Here is a 20,304-nt window from a genome sequence, read left to right on the forward strand (position 1 = left end):
CTAGCTTGTTTCCTGACCCATGGGTCTTCCTGTCACTCCACAGGGAGACTGCAGGACATGCAGCACAGTGGCCCAGAAGACCACTCCCACTGGCTCTGCGAAGTCGGGGGCCCTCGGCCAGGCAGCCAGGCACCCTGAGATCCAAAGCCCTCTCCATACTCAGAATAACGTTCTCTCTCTCAGACACGTAATGGTTGTCAGTGTCACTCTCTATCTCAGTTCTGGATTGAGCCCAGAGAGCTTCAGCCGTTCTTCTTAGAGTATGTTTAGAAAACCAGGGGCCTTCAGAAATGAGATATAGCAGGAGGGGTGTTACTGGTGTGGCAAGTCCACCGTGGCACCGGCAGGAAAGACAACAGTCCTTACAGTTCGTTGGTGCAGTTCGCTGGTTTATCCATCCTGTGTCCTTCCTTCAGCAGCTTAAACAGTTCCTCCACAGGAATCCCTGGGTAGGGGGAGCCCCCTAAAGTGAAGATCTCCCACATTAACACCCCAAAGGACCAGCTGCAACAAAGGGAGAAAGCACAGCATCACTAACCCATCCACGTCGTGGAAACCTAAACATGCCCAGCTGAGACATAAACGCCTCCTCACTTCTGAAGTTCGAAGACAAATGGGCCCTCCTGCCGTTCTTCCGTTGATCAGATGTGCTCTTTCCTGCCCTCAAGAGCATCCCCAAATGAGGATGACATGGAGATGTTCTGATGGAATTTTCCATCAATAGGCAAAAAGGCAAACTGCCATCACTCTGGAATAGAGCTGCTTGTCTTAAATGTGATATTAGCAATGCAAGGATCTCAGTTTCTCCGTTTTAAGGCCCTTATGCTCCTTTCCAGCTCTCTATGTGCCTGATCCAAGGGTTGTGACCTACCAGGATGGGCAGTTGGTAGAATATGGCCAGCAAGCCACCTCTGCCAGATCACAGCTGCCCTCCGTGGCCAGCAGAGCATCTGATGCACAGAGGCTCTGGAACTTAGTAAGGCAGAAAAGGCAGCCAACGCAGGACTGGACTCAGAATGAAGAATCACATGCCCCAGATGAGTTGCACACAACAGAAACTGAACATGTCTCACAGGCCCACAGTTTACACTTGACTCTTCAGAGACTCAGACTTCCTGAACCAACTTCAGGAGACTCAGTCTCTGGGACGAGCAAGCCAAGAAACCCAGGTTTAGCTACGGCGTGGCCACTCTGGACACTCACCCTTCTGAACATGGTGGTGAGTTTCACTCCGCAGTTTTCTGTGGAGCAAAAGCAGCAGCACAAGACAGGTAGAAACAGCCTCTACCTGCTGTTTGCTCACAGCAAAAATGGGATGGTAATGTCTTCTTTTTAGGATTGCTGAGAGGACCAATTAGGTTAGCATAGAATTAAGCCTACCCCAGAATTCTTCCTGCTCATGCAAATAAAAAATAGCTCAAGTGATTTTTTTTTTTTTTTTTGAGACAGAGTCTCGCTCTGTTGCCCAGGCTGGAGTGCAATGGTGTGATCTCTGCTCACTGCAACCTCTGCCTCCCAGGTTCAAGCAATTCTCCTGCCTCAGCCTCCCGAGTGGCTGGAATTACAGGCATGCGCCACCATGCCCAACTAATTTTTGTATTTTTTGGTAGAGGTGGGTTTTCACCATGTTGGCTAGGATGGTCTCAATCTCCTGACCTCATGATCCACCCGCCTCGGCCTCCCAAAATGCTGGGATTATAGGCGTGAGCCACTGTGCCCAGACTCAAGTGATCTTTTTAAAGCTTTTTCCTTTGGAATAATTACAGACACACAGTGACTTTCACTCTGCTTCTCCCAGTGGTAACATCTCTCAACTGATTTTTTTCTTTTCTTTTTTTTTTTGAGACAGGGTCTCACTGTGGCACCCAGGCTGGGTGCAGTGGTGCAATCATGGTTCAAGTGATTCTCGTGCCTCAGCCTCCCGAGTAGCTGGGATAACAGGTGCAAAACACCACGCCCAGATAATGTTTTGTATTTTTAGTAGAGACAGGAGGGTTTTGCCATATTGGCCAGGCTGCTCTCGAACTCCTGGCCTCAAGGGATCTACCTGCCTTGGCCTCCCAAAGTGTTGATATTACAGGTATGAGCTACCACACCAAGGCTTCAACTGAATTTTCAAATCTAAAATATCAGTTGGAGCCTGACCCCAATGGTTTTTTAAGTGTACCATAATAGAAATATTCTACTGTGTTTCTAGAATGCTAACAAGGATACCAAGGCAAGATCAGACCTTTTTGTTGAGGGAGAAACACAGAGAGTATACCCTATGGAGGTCCCCTGCATGGACCACATCTCATACAACTCCACTCTTTAAGGAGAAATCTGGGTGAGAGGGAAATGTGACAAACTACTCTCAAGTGGGAAAAGCTCCAGGATTACTCCTTTAATGGAGTGAAGCACATGCCAAGAGCCTGGCGAATTAGATAGCGGCTTTGTAGTTGCACATCCATGAATATGTTCAAGGGAAGGACTTCCGCTCTGGCAGGAGGAGGTCAGCGGTTCCACCTCCTGTGCTCTTTGAAGCCAGGCAGATTAGTAACAGAGCATTGGTTACCAGCCTACCATAAAATCCGTCCTTTCTAAGGCCAGCCCCTGTACCTTCTACAAATGTGTGAAATGCAGCAGCCACTGAAGAATGAAGAAAGGTGAAGCACGTACGGTATTTTTGCAACTCAATCCCAGGAAGAAGCCAGAGAAAAGAGAGTTACTCACACATCACTCTGATGAGTGTATACTCTATCAAAAAGGGCTTCTGGAGCCATCCATTTGACTGGAAGTCGCCCCTGCAAATGTATAAGAAAATGTAAACACTAAATACATTTAAAATAATTTATCTTAGTGGGCTCAATAGGGCTATGCCCTTTGTAAGAGCTGATATTCTCATGGTTTTTACTGGTCGGTCAACAGAACAGAAATCAACCCCAATGAGGACCATACATCATGTATGAGAGGCACAGATTTGGGCACATTAATAAAATGCCATCTCCATGGATTCTATCTTTGATCTCCATAGCACACAGATGTTCCTTGATCAATTAATAGGCAAAAATCAACCCAGTAACTTCCAAGCTCTAGTTTTTGCTATGAAAGTTCTTGATGTGAACCATAAGAAAATCCTAGAGGCTGCTGATTCTTCAGTACATAAGCGTTTTGCGTTTACTAAAATTGACGTAAGCAGAGCCTAAATTTGCATATTGAGAGTTTGTGAACAGTAAGGCAAAAGAACAGGAGTCAGGGGCAGGGGACTGGGCTCCCATCAGTCCCACCCAGCTCTCAACATTGACAGTCTTTCTTCTTGGAACATTCTAACCCCCCACCCCCTGCCCCCCCCCCCCCACTGCATTACTGTCATCAACTTACATTCGTGGTCTTTTTGTAATAGTCTATGTTGTTGATATCTCTGGCCAGTCCAAAGTCTGCTATTTTCATCACATTGTTTTCTGTTACCAAAACATTTCTGGCTGCTAAATCTCGATGAATACACTGAAATCAAGAAAGAAATGACAAATAACTAATTTCAAAACACCACAAGAACAAAAAGGCACTATGTTCATTTCTTAAAATTCAGACAGAAAATACAGCTGATTTTTAAAACTAGTTGTAGTATACTCTAAGAAACACAGCATGGAGGGGTGCGGTGGCTCACGCCTGTAATCCCAGCACTTTAGGAGGCCAAGGCAGGCGCATCACTTGAGGTTAAGAGTTTGAGACCAGCCTGGTCAACATGGCGAAACCCTGTCTTTACTAAAACTACAAAAATTAGCCTAGTGTGGTGGCATATGCCTGTAGTCCCCAGCTACAGGCATATGCCACCACACTAGGCTAATTTTTGTAGTTTTAGTAAAGACAGGGTTTCGCCATGTTGACCAGGCTGGTCTCAAACTCTTAACCTCAAGTGATGCGCCGGCCTTTGCCGCGTCAAATGCCGGCGCATCACGTGTGGTTAAGAGTTTGAGGCCTGAGAATCACTTGAACCCAGGAGGCAGAGGTTGCAGTGAGCCGTGATCACACCATTGCACTCCAGCCTAGGGGACAGAGTGAGATTCTGTCTAAAAAAAAAAAAAAAAAGGAAACACAGTGTGGTTCTAAGATTAAGAAGGACAGGTCAACTGAGATCATCTGAGAGCCTGAACATGACATGTATTTGTTTTGAAATGATAAATAAATACATAGAATGATCATTTTGAAGAGCCAAGGTAGACTAAATAACCATATTCTATCTGCAGGTGTCCAGCCACGCCGACAACTTCCTTTCAGCTGCACACAGATCTGTATCTGATCATCCTAAAACCTTTACTCTCAACACCTGCTCTCCTGCCCTTCACACCCGAATTTTCAGAAGCGCTGGTTAAAATCCTGCATCGCGTCTCCTTCACTCCTGGTCGCTTCTCAAACGTTCTAACCTGTGTCTGCTCTTGTCCCCTTTTTCCTCTCTTCAGAGCCTATGAAGAACCTCTGAACCGTCAGACACAAATGACCTCCTCTACCTCCTGTCTTTCCTCCTCTGTGGCTGCAGATGCTATTGATCTCCTGCTTGTTTTTTAAGACGGTCCCTCTATTTAGTTTTTATCCCATTCCCTTCTCTCGAGAGGCGCTCTCTTCCTGCCCTCTCAGAATCTCTGGCTGGCTCTTCTCTTTCTCTGTCCCTTCAGATAGAGGAATTGTTCCATTAAGTTGATGTATTTCCGTATATCCTCACGGCATTAATTCGAAACATATACAAAATATGTGCAAGCTTGTACTTCCATCCTGACCTCTCTCCTGAGACCCGAGTTCTCGTTTTCAACTGTCTACGTTACATTTCCACATTGATGTTGCCTTGACATCTCAAATTCAAGGTTGCAACTCCTCCAATTCTCATCCTCTTTGTCTCCCTTAATTGAAGAGCCACGCACCAGTATTCTACATATTCCTCCCAAGTCCTGTTTATTTCAACTCCAAACTGTCTTTTCATGGGTCCATACCGTGCCCTTCCCACCACTAATCCCTTAGTCCAGGCCAACATCAGCCCTCCTCCACAGACTGCCACGCTGTCCATCTAACAGGTCTTCACACTTCCAAACTCAGCCCTGCTGTACCTCCCCCACATCCCATGACTTAGGTTCCTGAAATGACCAGTCATGTCCTTTCTTTTTTTTTTTTCTGAGACGAAGTCTCACTCTGTCACACAGGCTGCAATGCAATGGCGCAACCTTGGCTCACGACAACCTCTGCCTCCCAGGTTCAAGCAATTCTCCTGCCTCAGCCTCCTGAGTAGCTGGGATTATAGGCACATGCTGCCACCATGCCCGGCTAATTTTTTGTATCTTTAGTGGAGACGGGGGTTTCACCATGCTGGCCAGGTGGGTCTCAAACTCCTGACCTCATGATCCACCTGCCTCGGTCTCCCAAAGTGCTGGGATTACAGGTGTGAGCCACCATACCCAGCTCAATCACGTTCTTTCTTGGCCTCTACCATAGCCAATGCCCATCTAGCTATATTCCCAAAACAATGCCCATCTAGTCCAGTTTCTCAGAACACCTGCCCTCAGCTGAATGTGCCACTTACACTGAATCTACACACGGAAATATTAAATACTTGCTACAGAACAGCTAATTTATTGTCTTGACACTAACCCTTGGTTCACAGAAAGATCTATTACTACTTTTCCTTTCTTTTTTTTTTTTCCTTCTTTTTTTGAGATGGAGTTTTGCTCTTGTTGCCCAGGCTAGAGAACGCAATGGCATGATCTTGGCTCAATGCAACCTCTGCCTCCTGCCTCAGCTTCCCAAGTAGCTGGGATTACAGGTGCCCACCACCACACCCACCTAATTTTGTATTTTTAGTAGAGATGGGGTTTCACCATGTTGGTCAGGCTGGTCTCAGACTCCTGACCTCAAGTGATCCACCCACCTCGGCCTCCCAAAGTACTGGGCTTACAGGCGTGAGCCACCACGCCTGGCCTATGACTTTTCCTTTCTACAAATGGTATGCTATTGTGAGCTGCTGCATCTTAGTTACACTTTAATATAGCAAGATTTCCACAAGATACATGATAATTAGGGCCCTAATCATCACCCTGCATTTTGGGAAGAGATGAGACATAAAGAAGCAGACATCACCATCGAAGGCTTTTACACTGGTTACTAATAAAGGTTAACTATCATACGAAGCACAAAGTCTTATCAGTCCATTCAACAAAGCTGAAACGGGGCCCATCTTAGGCACTCCACGAAATGGACAATTTAAAAAGGGGCAAGCCAAGCGATCCCTGAAATCTAAATAAGGAACTGTTTGATTCCACCCCGACCCCCAGCTATTCCTTGTGTTCATACACTTCTGGGCCCCCCGGGTAGGCTAAGCCCAGAAACAGGAAAGCAAGGAAGCCACGCAAGCTTGCAATCCCTGGCCAGGCTGGAAGCAGGAAACGTGAGAGCTCCCAGAAGCCGCCTGGAGATTCGTCTGGGGCTGCAGCCCTGTTCCCAGTTTTGGAGGCCTCTTCAAATTGAACTTCCAAGCCCCGGGCCAAACTCTCCCGGTGGTGTGCTCCTGCCGACACGCGCTCCGTGTGTCTGGCAAGCTGTGTGGTCAGAAAATGTGCTTCCCACGCACTGGGCTCCCACCACACACTGAAGCTCAGCTTGCACAGAGACGCCGCCGACGGCTCCCTCCACCATCTTCTCAGCGAGAGCCAGAGTCTAGCGCAGCCATCCCTCATCCCAGGTGCTAGGAAACATCAAACCCAGCCTCTGGGTTGAATAAGAGGAGACTTGGAACCCACACCCAAGAAAAAGAAAGTAATCAAAGGCAAGCCAAATCCCCATCATCCACAGGAATGTGATCTGTTCTCCAGCACAGAGAGCTGACCATTTTATACAATTAGGGCCCTGGGACAGTTTGGTGTTCCATTTTCCCACAGGTGAAGGTCAGTGGGTCACTAAGTGAAGGAAGACCAACACCCCTATGATGTAGGCAGTATGCCCTGTGCCCAGTATGGCTGATGACACTGAATTCCTGTGGCAACCTATGATGTGAATAGTGTTATACCCATTTTACAGGTGGGGAAGCTGGGGCTTCATTAAAAAAAAAAAACTGCTCAGGGCCAGGTGCACTGACTCAGGCCTGTAATCCCAGCACTTTGGGAGGCTGGGGTGGGCAGATTACTTGAGGTCAGGAGTTCAAGACCAGCCTGGCCAACATGGTAAAACCCCATCTCTACCAAAAAATATAAAAATTTGCCAGGCGTGGTGCCTGTCGTCCCAGCCACTCAGGAGGCTGAGGTGGGAGAATCACTTGAACCCAGAAGGTCAAGGCTGCAGTGAGTGAAGGTCGTGCTGCTGCACTGCAGCAAGGAGATAGAATCTCAAACAAAACAAAAAACAAAACAAAACTGCTCAGGTTTAACACTTTGAGAGTTAACTGGGTTTGGGATTGGGTTAAAAGAGTAAAATGAGTGTGCTTTGAACTAAAAATAGCCAGGATTTTATGAATTATTGTGTAAGGCTCAAATGCCCTATTACCTGATTGCACTACTGTACACACCACGGTGTTTCTTCACTTCTCTGTCTCCAGTCCCCAACACTCACACACGTACGCACACACACGCACAACTGAAAGCCGCAGGAGGCCCGGCACTGTGTACTCATCTCATCTGTCCAGCGCTGAGCACAGATGAACCCAGGACATCAGTAACGATGTGACCAACAGTTCTCTTTTGCCCCTTCCTCCAGGCAAGCAGGTCTCTAACAAGTCCATGACTCCCCATTGTGAGGTGATGGGTGTGGGAAAGCCAGGATCAGACCCTTTCCCTGGTTCTTCATTCTCCACCTTCAAGAATGAGCCCTCCATTTTCGGAAGTAGACCCCTCCCCCAAGGGGACTATTCTTAAAATCTGCATCTACCACCATTTTCAAACCTATTCTGGGTCCGCAATTGCAGGTGGCCTCCAGCAAGTGGCTTTGGAGCCATGCAATGTCCTAAAGGCCCATCCAACATCCATTTTACCTTGCCCTCTTATTCAATGTAGAGGCAATGAGGCCACACTGGGGGACTAAACAGACCCCTCCAGCCCCCACAGGGAATCTCACTGGTCCTGCCTCAGTTCAAGAGAGATGGGGGTCTCCTGAGAGCAGGAGTCGGGGACCAGGAGACTTAGGTCTGGGACCTGCCACTCCACTCTTCAGATCTACAAGTCCCCTTCTCAGAAGTGAGGACAGTGATCCTGACATATCTGGGCTCAAAGTGCTCATGCCACTTCCTCACCGGCCTCAGCGTCCTCCCCCATACAATGGGGATCCAAATTCCACCTATTTCCAGGTTGTTCTGAGGGGTTGTTCTGACATAAAGCATATGCAAGATGCTTTATGTCAACTGCTCTACCACGGTGCCTGGAAGATGCTTAGCTTCTCCCAGCGTGGTCAGTGATTAACAATAATGATAGTTACTATTGCCACAACACTTAAATATGGATACTTCTGTCCTTCCATTATGAAATGGGTTCATTTGCCCTGCTTAGCAAAGTTCATCTGACTCTTAGTTTTCTCTCCACCAGCTCCAAAGCAGGAAGCAGCTGTGAGTCCTCAGGGTGGGGTGGGCAGGGTCCCAACACTCGGCCTTCTCACCAGGCTGAGTGCTGAGGCTCTACTCCCTGCTCCCTCCTTCCCGAAGCTCCAATCTGGTTTTCCTGCTGCTCAGGCTGTGCCAAATCTCAATCTCTAGATTTGAGAATTTTCTCAGGACCTGACTTCAGGCTTCTGTTCTCCCCCTCCAACCTTATACAAAGATGAGTTTGTCCACGCCCATGGCTGGAACTCACAGCTCCCTTTGCTTGCTCCCAGCTGTGAGCCCACCCTCAGAGCTGAGCTGCTGCCTGCAGCTTCTTCATTATCTCCCCTGGGATGACTCAAATATGGTCAAGACAAGCTCTAGATTTTCCACCCAAATCTATGCCCCTTGCCCCACCCCCAATTCTCAAGCCCTCCCAGACTTGGAAGCTGTACTACCATCCGGGTTCTCAAGCTGGAAATCCAGAAGTCATTCTTTCTCTCCCTCCTATCTAATCAATCCATTCACTATTCCAAGAGCAGCATATGTCCAACATCAGCCCACCAGCTTCTCTCAGTGTCTTTGAACCCAACAGACCCTGTCCCAAACCACCATCACCTTTGGCAGGGGCTCAGCCTTCCTATTCACCACACAAGCAGCAGTGGGAGTCACCTTTGAAGCACAGACTGAGACCACTCCTCCCCCTTGGTGGCCTCCATGGCAGTGACAGCTAAGTGCAGCATCCCTGCATGAGCAAGACCTCATCCCACTGTTTCGCCCATGGCACCTTTTTCAAAAAAATTTTTTTTACAACCTTATCTTCATTCCCACATTTACTGTCAATTTCTCTCACTGTCACCCATGGTTCCTGCCACAAGCAGTCAAGGACTATGTCTATTCTGGCCACATTGCTGGAGAGCCTGACCAAGGGCATGAGACATCTGGGGTGCTCTAGGAATAGAGGTTGAAGGATTTAATAAAATGACCAGGCCAGCCCTCCTGCTGCATTTCTCCTAGTAGCCCCACCCTGCTGGGTGCAAAACTGCTTCCCCTATCTCCCACACAGGTAGGGCAGGGAATGACCAAGACCAGAAGATCAAAATAGGCGGCCTGCAGGGAGGCTACCCTCCCAGGCTTGTTTAGGAAGAGTTCACAGCTGCAGAAAAGGTGGGATGGCACAGTGGGTATCCATAGCTACTGGGTTTGCTTGTCACACCTACTCAGTCACTTGCTGTCTCCACGTCCCGCCCCACCGACCCCCACACACATACACACAGTACATGCACTTTATGGCTGGACCGCTTAAAATTGAGTTGCAGGCATTGTTGATACTTCATATATCTCAATTCTTCAGCCTATTTCTCCTACAATAGATACCACTGTCACCAACCCCCAAATTCAATATGAATACGGAAATATAATCAGTAATATTATACAATCTATATTCAAATTTGCAGCATTCACAAATGTCCTTTCTAAGATCTGACCACCCTCCCAGCCCTGCGGAATCCGGTCCAGGATCCCACTTTTACACTTAGGAGCTGTCTCCCCAGCAGTTTTTATCTTTTGAGACACCGACATTTTGAAGCCATGTCTTGTCAAATGTCCCATGTTCTGGATCTGTCTGCTGTCTCTGGATGCCAATTACTTTTTGACTGGCAAACTCCCCTGCATACATGCACACACACGCACATGCGTGCACACAGACACAACCGCGGAAGTCAAAACTGTGTTTAATTAGTTTCCTACAACCTATACATTGGGAGAGTTTTATAGAAAAAAAATCCAAAAAATTCTTAAACTCTAAACTCTCCTGAAAAAATTTTTAAAAGTCGTTCTTAAAAAAAATAAAAAATGGTGAAACCCCATCTCTACCAAAAAAAAAAAAAAACACTTAGCCAGGTGTGGTGGTACATCCCTGCAGTCCCAGCTACTCAAGAGGCTGAGGTGGGAGGTTCACCTGAGCCCAGGAGGTCAAGGCTGCAGTGAGCTATGATTGTGCCACTGCACTCCAGCCTGTTTGAAAGAAAGAAAGAAAAAAAAATCCAGAACCCGCAGTAGCTCTGGGCCATGTTCCTACGTGAGCAGACAGTAGAGCTGAGGTGCAGCCTTTGAATCTCTGCACTCTGAGTGATCGCGGGCCTTGCTCATGTGACTGGCATGGCCACACAGAGACCTGAGTTTGTGATCCTTCAAGCAACCCAGACCCCCAGTGACAGAGGGTCCGTGCCCACCAGAGGACCTCACCTTTTTGGGGACCCAAGGAATCCTGGAGCTGCAATAAACTGCACCGCAGGAAGGAGCAGTGCCCACCTCTGCCCAGGAGGCAGCTCTGCCCCTCTGCTTCCCTACGTGTGGGGCTGACAAGGGAGTCTTGGGTCATCCAAAATGCCTCGGAGGCTATCTGGGCACCTGTCTAACTACTTTCGGAATAACTGAAATGTTTCAAGTTCCATGGAAAGTGGCATGCCTGGAATGCAGGCAGTCCACCTCAGGGGACCTGGCCAACTTCTAACTACAGAGGGTCACCCCCCAAATGAGACAAAATAAACGCAGATCTCCAGGAGGCAAGGTTACTCAAATACCCCTTTGTTTGACCTTTACTCTTAGAAGATTTAATGCCATACCAAATCTCAAACACTGAACACCTAACGTCTATGTTCAAAAACTCAGTAACCACAAAATAAATGAAGCTAAAAAGAAAATCATCCAAATTAAAGGGACCACCTTTAAAACCATCCATTTTCCACCTGGAGGGCTGAATTCCCAGGGAAATCACACGTGGTCCTGTCTCATATCTTTTCTGCTCATCTCTGCAGCGATGCTATAGGTTTATGAGTCTGCTTTGGTTTCAAAGAGTTCATTAAACTCAAATGTGAATAACGCAATAAATATTTTCCAGGTGAACAAGACATGCGAGGGCTTGATCTAGCAAATGAGCACGTCCAAACTGCCTGTTTTCTTTAAAGACATTTTTAACTGGAGGCCGCCCAACCAAGTAGAATGTAAAGGACTCACTTTTTGGGAAGCCAAGTACTCCATGCCTCTGGCCAGCTGGTAGGTGCACGACACCAAGTCCTTGAAGGTCATCTGCTCCTCAGGAACACGGTTAATGTCATAGGAGTACTCCATCCCGGGTGGCCTCCGGGCTCGGAGGTATTCTCGGAGGTTGCCTTTAGAGGCATACTCAACTATGACATAGAGAGGTCCTGTTGAGAAGAAGAGAAGCTCCCTGAAGAGAGAATCCAGGGTCTGCCCCCCACCTCCTTGGGCAATTCAGCAAAAAATCTTTAGTTATTACAAGCCAAAGCTTTTGGTGGTGGTGGTTTTAAGTTTAACATATAGAGGCCAGGCACAGTGGCTCACTTATGTAATCCCAGCACTTTGGGAGGCCGAGGCAGGCAGATCACCTGAGGCCAGGAGTTCAAGACCATCCTGGTCAACATGGTAAAACCCCGTCTCTACTAAAAATACAAAAATTAGCTGGGCACAGTGGCACATGCCTGTAGGCCCAGATACTCGAGAGGCTGAGGTGGGAGAATCGCTTGAACCCAAGAGGTGGAGGCTGAAGTGAGTCAAGATCACACCACTGCACTCCAGCCTGGGTGACAGAGCAAGACTCTGTCTCAAAAAAAAAAAAAAAAAAAAAGACAGAAAAGTTTTAACATACAGAAAAGCACACATAAAAATAGAATGCCTGCGTTATAATCTCTCCAATACAGTAAATCAGCCCTTGGTCATGATAGCTTCAAAAGGCTGTAGGAAATAAAGACACAGTTGACATGTTCTTCCCCGTCACTCTCATGCTGTTACCTGCGCCCTCTTGGAAAGCAATGGTCTCTCCATTCTATCCTTTTGGTTTGTTTTAACTAGTCAATAAATAATATATTATTTTTAATCACATAAACGAAAAATAAAATTCTTAGAGCTTTGCAACGTTCTTTCCCCATACATTATTACCCTTTTGGAACCTGTTGGGCTTATAAAAATACATCCAGATCATTCCTTTTCACAGCTGCATACACTCTATCATATAAACACACCACACTTTATTTATCCATTCCCTTATATGCATGGACATTTGCTTCCAGGTTTCAGCCATAACAAACAGTAGGCAATGAACATCTCTGTACATGTTTACTTATACATGTGTGCAATCATTTCTCCATGGTATAGGCTTGGGGTTGGCAGACTACAGCCTGCAGGCCAAGTCCTGTCTACCGCCTGTTTGGGTAATTAAATTTTATTGGCACGCAGCCAGGTCCATTCATTTCTGTCCTCCTAGTGCTGCTTTCTCACTACTGTGGCAGACACGAGAAGCTGCGACAGAGACCATAAGGCCCATGAGTCTAAAATGTCTACAGTCTCCCTTTACAGAAAAAGTTCGCCAATTCCTATATAGACCTACGAGGGAAATTGCTAAGTCAAAGATAGGCGTTTTCAAGTTTACTAATTACTTAGCAAATTGATTCCAAAGTGCCAGTAAACATCAATGGAAGAAGCCAGGGTCTCTCTCCCCAAAGGAAAAGTACGTTTTCCTTCCTACTGCTCTCTCCTCTTTTAAGCTATTCTTCGGAGCTCAGCCATCTGTGACCCACAGCAAGACATGGATTCCTCAATCCCTGTTTTAAGGGAAGAACTTCTCAACCAAAACACAGGATCTTATTCTGAGAAATCTCTCTTAGCACTTACAAAACAAAAACATAAGGAGACTGCCTTTTCCAAAACCCTCCAGGTTATGACCCAGAAACAGCAGGCCCCTCCAGGCCCTCAAATCCAACGGCACTCTGCACCCTCCTTTCTGCCGGCCCCCAGGTACAGGCACAGACCCTTCTTTGTGTTCATGGCTAGGAACATCTTCCAATGGGGATTTTAAAAAGAACTTTCAACACACACATGGGGCACTCTGGGAGCAGGATTCAGAAGCCCAACCATTTCTAAAACGATTCTATCAAACTGCAGTGTATTTGGACGAATGCAGCTTTTCCTCCTACTCACCATCCTGTGTGCAGGCTCCAAGAAGATTTATGATATTTTTGTGTTTCCCAATCATCTTCATCATCTCCATCTCTGACACCAGATCAGAAAGGTCTTTCTCTGTGGCATCATCTGTGAACAGTAGATATATTCACAAATCAGTTCATTTCCTCTAACTCATGGGCAGCTACTGTTCGTTGCCAAAGACTTCGTTGAAACAGCATAAAACTGAATTTCAGAATCAGAAAAGGTTTTCCAAATCGTCTCCCTCATTTTATCGGGGAAGGGACAAAGGCCTGAGTAGGGAGCTGCTCTGTGTCAAGGAGCTCACTGCGGCTGTGGGGGGGTGCGGGCAGTGGGGCCAGGAGTCAGGACTAGACCACGCTGACACCAATTCTTTCCTAGACCATGAAATAATCTCATACTCCGCCATATCTAAGATATCTCAGAAAACCACACCAAACTTCATGGTGCTTGAAGCTGGGCGGGAGACCAAAGGTAGGGCCATTTCGAATCAGACTTGTTCTTGACAAAGCATTCCTAACTCAAACCCTCACAGCCCTAGGAGCATTCTGAGATGGGTTCAGAGCGCTTCCCATAACTGGGCCACAAACATGTGTGCATGTGCATTCTGAGCAGGCAAAGGGACGTGACTTACAGTGGCTTCTCAAAGGGCACTGGAATTCCCATCCTAAGAAAAGCTATATAAACTTCTGCTCTGTAACTTCAAGCAAGAATGACATAGATCGCACATGCGCGGGCTCAGTTAGCTTCTCTTAGCTTCTCCTCAGTGGCAAGACTCTTTCCCATGTGCCCTCCACCTCAAGCTAATTCAGTATGGAAAAATCTGGGTTTCCTTTTAAAAAAAGAAAGATGGGCATGGATAAGAACCGTGTTGCCAACAGCTTTTCAGCGTCACAAAAGGAAGATCAGTACAACTGACTGTGTGTGCAAAATTTACACTGATGTATGTGAAGGAGGGAGCCACGATCCCTGAGGAGGAAGAGAGATACAGCTAAGAGCTATAAGGAAGGACATGCCACAATGGCCTGGGGGCTAATATCCTTCTATGACCTTAAAGGGAAGGCTGCCAGCCTGGGCATAACATGAGAAAGAGAACTCCCAGACCTCCCTTTTTGCAATACCCTATATAACTCTGAGCCCCATTAGCAAAACCAGAAGTTAGGCCAAAAGAGATGAGAAGCGTGGGTCCTCTCCACACCTGCCCCTGGTACATAGCCAGGGGCTGCCTCCATCAGTGGTGCCATCACACCCGGGGCACGAAAACACAGTGTTCCTCCAGACATCAGGCTGCAAGGTGGGGAACATCTCAAAACACTAGTTTTCTTTGGGAGTCATTCAAATAAACAGCTTTTTTAAAAACCCACAAAACAAAAAGCACATCTTTTTGACCAAGTCCAGCCTGCTACTTGCCCTTGGGAGGGATGTGATGACCAACCAATGAGAACCCTCCAAAGAAAGAAAAAGTCTAACTCCAGAGCGCCTGCGACATGCCCGGCACCCTGTCCCAAGGACAGGCTCTCTGCCTGGAAACGTGGGAAACACTCAGCATGGGATCTTCTTTCCGAGATCCCTGCCGGAGGATTTATAATGTGGCTGTTCCCTATAACTCTTCTCATAAAAGAATACTGCAGAACAAATAAGTTAATGGTTAAAAGTTCTTTAAGCTCTTTGGACATGCGCATGAAGCAGGGCTGGAAGGTTAATGCAGAAATATTCACAGTCTCACGCAACACGACGTTTCCATCTCAGGGTCATTGTTGACATGTCCCAGGAGGCTCTGCACCAGCCTTGATGCTGTTAGCGCCTTCTCAGCTTCTAAGTGACTCTCCCAGACCAGTGTCATTTCTGCTTTGCTCCTCATGCAAAAGAGAAGGCTTTCTGCTCTCTGAGTCTCTTTGTTCCCTCCAAAAAACACACATTTCCTTGTTCTTGTAAAGTTAAGGTTTAAGTCCCAAATCCAACACACCAACTCCTATCCAATAAATCCAATTATATATGAGTTGATAATTTCTAAGCACACAAAAATACAGAGGGAATGAAGAATCACAGTCACACGGGAGTCAAAGAGTAACTCCATGTAGGAGGCTACCATCTTCTAACAAAACTGGCTTTATAAGTACACACAGCTCAAGATAAATAGTCTGTCTGAGATGCTGATTTATACTGAAAACTTCTCAACCCCTAGGTCAACTATGTGCTCTCTGACCCCATGCCATGATGGAGTTCGCATGCCACAAAAGGCACTTTCTTGATAAGACTCTCCACCCAGCCCCTCCTCGAGCCTCCCGCCTCCCCACTCACCTTTCAACATCTTCACTGCCACGGTGACCGCCTCCTTGGGCTTGTCTTTGTCAATTCCCACTGCTTCCGCCATGACCACTTGCCCAAAGCAACCTTCTCCCAGGGGCTTGCCCAGTGTCAGCCTAAACGTGTAAACAGGGGATTAGCACACGGCATCTGGTGATGGGGTGTATCGAGGAAATTCCAGAACTAAATATAAAAATCTTTCAGCAGCTTGCTAAAGCATGGAGTACTTATCATATGGAACTAATGAGACTTAGGGTACACACGCGCCTGAGTATTTTTCTAGTGACGTTTTAGAGAATGTCAATTACTGGTGGAACAGCTATTAGATTTCACGTTGGTATTCTTGGTTTATTTTCTTTAGGGAAGGTATCCTTGCTAGTATGGTGGTCAGCTTTTCTAAGTGCCAGAGAGGAGCTTTTGATCTTGAGCCAAGAAATATCTGTAATTTAAAATGGCTCAAAGAAAAAACGTTAAGACTGCTCTTATTTTTTTTTTGTCCCTGTAAAATGATGGCTTTAAAATTATTATTATTCAAATACCAATGGATTTTATGGTCACATTCCTTGCCAAGTTACAGGATATGACTCTTAAAAGCATTTCAAGGAATCTCTAATTTTTTACTAAAGAAAAAGAAAATTCTAAAAAAAAATTGGGGACTTTTTTTTAACACAGTTTAAAAGTCCTTACGACTACATAAAATTCACAATGAAGAAAATCCAAAGTGACCACAAATTAAATTTGTAGGATTACAAGGTCTACGCACATTGGATGAATGGCCATACATTGTCCTTGTGCATTCCAGAAACCAACAGAATGCAGAAGTCTTTGGAATACTTATGAATGTGGCTTTAACTTAAGTATAACATAGCAAAGCATGGAGCTCCCATTAGTAAACAGCATTTATGGTAAGTAGACAATGGTTTGCAAAAGTTCAGCATAAAGACTGAGGGCAGCATATGCTATGCTGAGGTCATTTTGTTTCTATCCAGAACTAAAATTAAATTTAACATCTTGGCAGAAAATAAATATTTGCATTGGAAAAATGGCTAATTTATGTCCCACTGCTTTGCTACTACAAGCATAACAATCCTTTCTTTGTATAACTTCTGCCTCCGATCTAATAAACTGCTTCTAAATAGCCTTCATTCATTGGAAATCTGTTCCACCTACGTTTGTGCTAAACGCTGTTTTGAAATGTTTAGCACTCAGATTTTCCACACTCAGGGTACCCCGGGTGGGAGGTAACAGTTGGGCACATACAGACTCCCACTGTTGACTGCGGTGTCACAGGTGGCTAAAACTACGGACTAAACCCAAAAGCTGCAATTTCTTAAAATATGATCACAACTCCCCAATTCAGTCATATATACAGGAATGTGCACATGAACCCACCTACATATATAATTCCACACACAAACTAGGGCTGGTGGAGTTCACAAGACACACCCATTTCTCCACATTCTACAGGTAAAGAAACCATTCTTTGTGTTTTCTGTGGTGCCCCACCAGTAAATATCCAATTAACATGCCTTGAGTGAATGAATAAACGAATGAGTGAATGGTCTTTTCACTATAGCATACAAACTGGCAACTATTTCCATTAACATTCTAACCAAATAATATCTACATACTTATTCAGTCCTAGCTAATGGTACACGTGTCTAGATTGGCAGTTGGGAAACAAAACTGATTATGACATCATGTGAATCAAAATCAGAAGTGCCAGCCACAGAAGCTACCTCTCCCTTCCAAATAGAGCTCATCGAATCCGTCTCTGGAAAATCTTATCTTCGCATTTCCAAATGTGTATATGTACATACAAGAAGTGTATATTAAACACTTCTCTAACATAATCTCAGGAGCTACTGAGAATGTCAATACAAACAGGGTAGCTGCTCATAAGCAAGTCAAGAGCTTATTCCAGTGTATGGGATGCAGAAACAGTCAGCATTTCCACCTTCCAATACTCTCAAAGCTGTTACTACAAGAAGTACCCCAGAAGTGAGTGGACAGCCCTACGATGGCCACTGCGCGAGGACCTGAGGGTTGGTCCCGCCTGGAGGATGAGGGCTAGTAGCTCAAGTTCTGCCCCATTGACTCCATGCCCTGCACAATGATCCCGCTGAGGTTTGCAGTTCAGAGCTCCCAGGTTACCACCAGGTGAAGGGAAATGAAATGGAAACTCACACAAGCCAAGAACTGTGCTCAGTCCTGGGAGGTGTAAACCACCACCCTCATCTTATGAGAGTGAATTTGAGAGAGTCAGTTGCCTCACTCAAGGTTGCCCAGCCACTGTCTGGCAGAGCCAGAGTTCAAATGCAGCCCAACAGAGCCCCAGAATATGGACTTCAAGCGAGACCAAGAGACACATACCCCAGCAATACCCAGGTGGCCACATTTTGACCAAACCTCTGATTGGCACACCTCTGTATCATCCAACAAGGAAAATATTATGGACCACAGAAATTAGATGTCAGGTGCCATATTTGAAGCTTTTCAGCTCAATATGACATTAATAACCATTGAGATCAGCAACACTGCATGGACATGCTTAAGGCCATTTGTATTCTGCAGCTAATTTCTCCACAGAAACGAACACAGAACAGTCTTGTTCTAGTAACCAAAAGCTGGAATGTCAGATCTATTTTATAAATTGGATAATTCTACTTTTATTCCATTTGACTGAGTCTGAATTGCCCAGACACTTAAAAAATGATAACCAGATGCCATCTCCTTTGGGGACCAGCCAGGGGCAAGTATCTCTGCTTTCAAGGAGTTATTTTTTTTTAATCCATTCTTCTCTCTCCCAGGAGTTGGTTATTTAGAAATACACTCTTACTCCTGCTGACATCATCACAGCAAGACCTTTGCTGCTAAAGGTCATAAAAAGAAAATGTTAATCCAATATCCCCATTTATAGCTGAGTCTCCATCCTGGGATATGGCCAAGAGAAGTACTCACTTATCTCTTGGAAACTCCCATTTCGGGTCCTCCGGAAGTTCATACTCAGAGACCCCTGCCAGCATGGGGGTGTCTGCCGTTGAAGACAGGCGTGTTGTGATCCTCACCAGCGGGGTGTTAGAGTTCATGGAGGAGCTGGACTCAGCCGAAACCTGGATACAAAATGCAAAGACACAGATGTAATCCTGGCTCCACCGGAGAAGGCTGGAAGTCAGCCAGAGCCCAGCCAGAGTATCAAATCTTAGAAAGGAATCGGTTGGGGGCTGGCAGAAGTCATAAGCCAAATTAGAAAACCATTGGAATCCAAGTCCTCTGCCCTCCAGTCCATGCAGTACTAGATTTCATCCAAATTATATGTTCCTATGTTCAAGTTTTTCTATGAAATTTTTCTATAGCATCTGATCACAGTATAAGTCTCCTTTCCGTCCTAATTCCTCCAGATAGTCACTTGAGGACATGATGACAGTCCTCCCCAGCTTCATTAGTGCCTTTATGCTTGAACCCGCACCAGTACTGGAGCCCCAGATAACAGGTCTCCTCTCAGATTGCCCAGATCATGGATCAATGCTGTTTATGACATTCTATGAAAACGTTTAGAAAATCAGTTCTTCCACATTTCCTCTGTCTTTGGAAATGTAAAGCAGAATTCTTAAGGAAAGAGTTCCAGGACTTGAATGTGGAAGACATTCAGTAGCTCCAAGTCCCTTTACTGAAACTAAGCCAAGACCTCAGCATTGGGGGCCATTCTTTGTTTCTCCCCAGTCCTTCTGGAAACTTGTTGATGCCCAGGCTGTTCAGTGAAAATGGGCTGCCTCTTGTCAACTTCAGTTTCAGAAACCAGTGCCCTAAACACGCAGGATGAAGCATCAAGGAAAGAAAATATGCCTTTTTCCACAACCACACAGGAGCTCTCCTTGCAGCACATGGGGCTCCACCGAGTTAGTTTCTTGTTTACTCTGATCCATTTCAGTCTCTGTCTGATAAAATGATTATTTCTTAAACTTATCATTGTCCCTTCGCTGGTTTCTATGGAAAAAAAGACTCCTGCAGAGCACACTGGAAGGCCACTTCTGAGGATTACAACGCAACCTTAGCCTGATCACGGGTGGCCTGAACACTGTTTTATTCTAAACCATGAACAAGACTTTGGCCCAAGAGAACTGGAATGCGAAGTTAACCATGATCCACCACCAAGCAGCCAACTAGCCCACCTTGGGCTCTGTCTCCTGCATGACTGCCCAGGTGGACAGTATTCCCAGATGTGCTTACAAACACCTTCAACCACACTGGCAAAGACCAAGTCCAGGTGAACAAATTTAGGTGGGATGAACTTTCACAGGGTGGGTCCTGGGCTCTTCTCACAGAGAATCAGAAGACCTGTGTGCCCGTCCTATTCAAAAGCCTTGAATCTCGTCTTTGTAAATCCAGATTATCCTTATAGCAGGCCAGAAACTCAGGAAGATGCCCAAAAATGAATTAAGGGAAAAAATCACTTTAGGATTAGGAAGTTG

The 20,304-nt window shown here is 45.9% G+C and overlaps 1 protein-coding gene across 17 annotated transcripts in view; it reads right to left on the reverse strand.

Moving 5' to 3' along the window:
* Positions 1–20,304, reverse strand: part of FGFR2 (fibroblast growth factor receptor 2) — a 117,896-nt gene that overhangs the window by 7,033 nt on the left and 90,559 nt on the right. For all 17 annotated transcript variants that reach the window (XM_032281850.1, XM_032281840.1, XM_032281838.1 and 14 more), the window contains 7 exons: positions 18,794–18,945; positions 15,827–15,948; positions 13,523–13,633; positions 11,543–11,733; positions 3,361–3,483; positions 2,713–2,783; positions 367–504 (listed from right to left, as the gene is read on the reverse strand). In XM_032281850.1, the coding sequence (XP_032137741.1) occupies positions 367–504; positions 2,713–2,783; positions 3,361–3,483; positions 11,543–11,733; positions 13,523–13,633; positions 15,827–15,948; positions 18,794–18,945 (908 nt within the window). The remainder of the gene's footprint in view (positions 1–366; positions 505–2,712; positions 2,784–3,360; positions 3,484–11,542; positions 11,734–13,522; positions 13,634–15,826; positions 15,949–18,793; positions 18,946–20,304) is intronic.

This window comes from Sapajus apella, unplaced genomic scaffold, assembly GCF_009761245.1.
Source record: "Sapajus apella isolate SASKATOON/1434 unplaced genomic scaffold, GSC_monkey_1.0 scaffold13, whole genome shotgun sequence".
NCBI classification, from domain to species: Eukaryota; Metazoa; Chordata; class Mammalia; order Primates; family Cebidae; genus Sapajus; species Sapajus apella.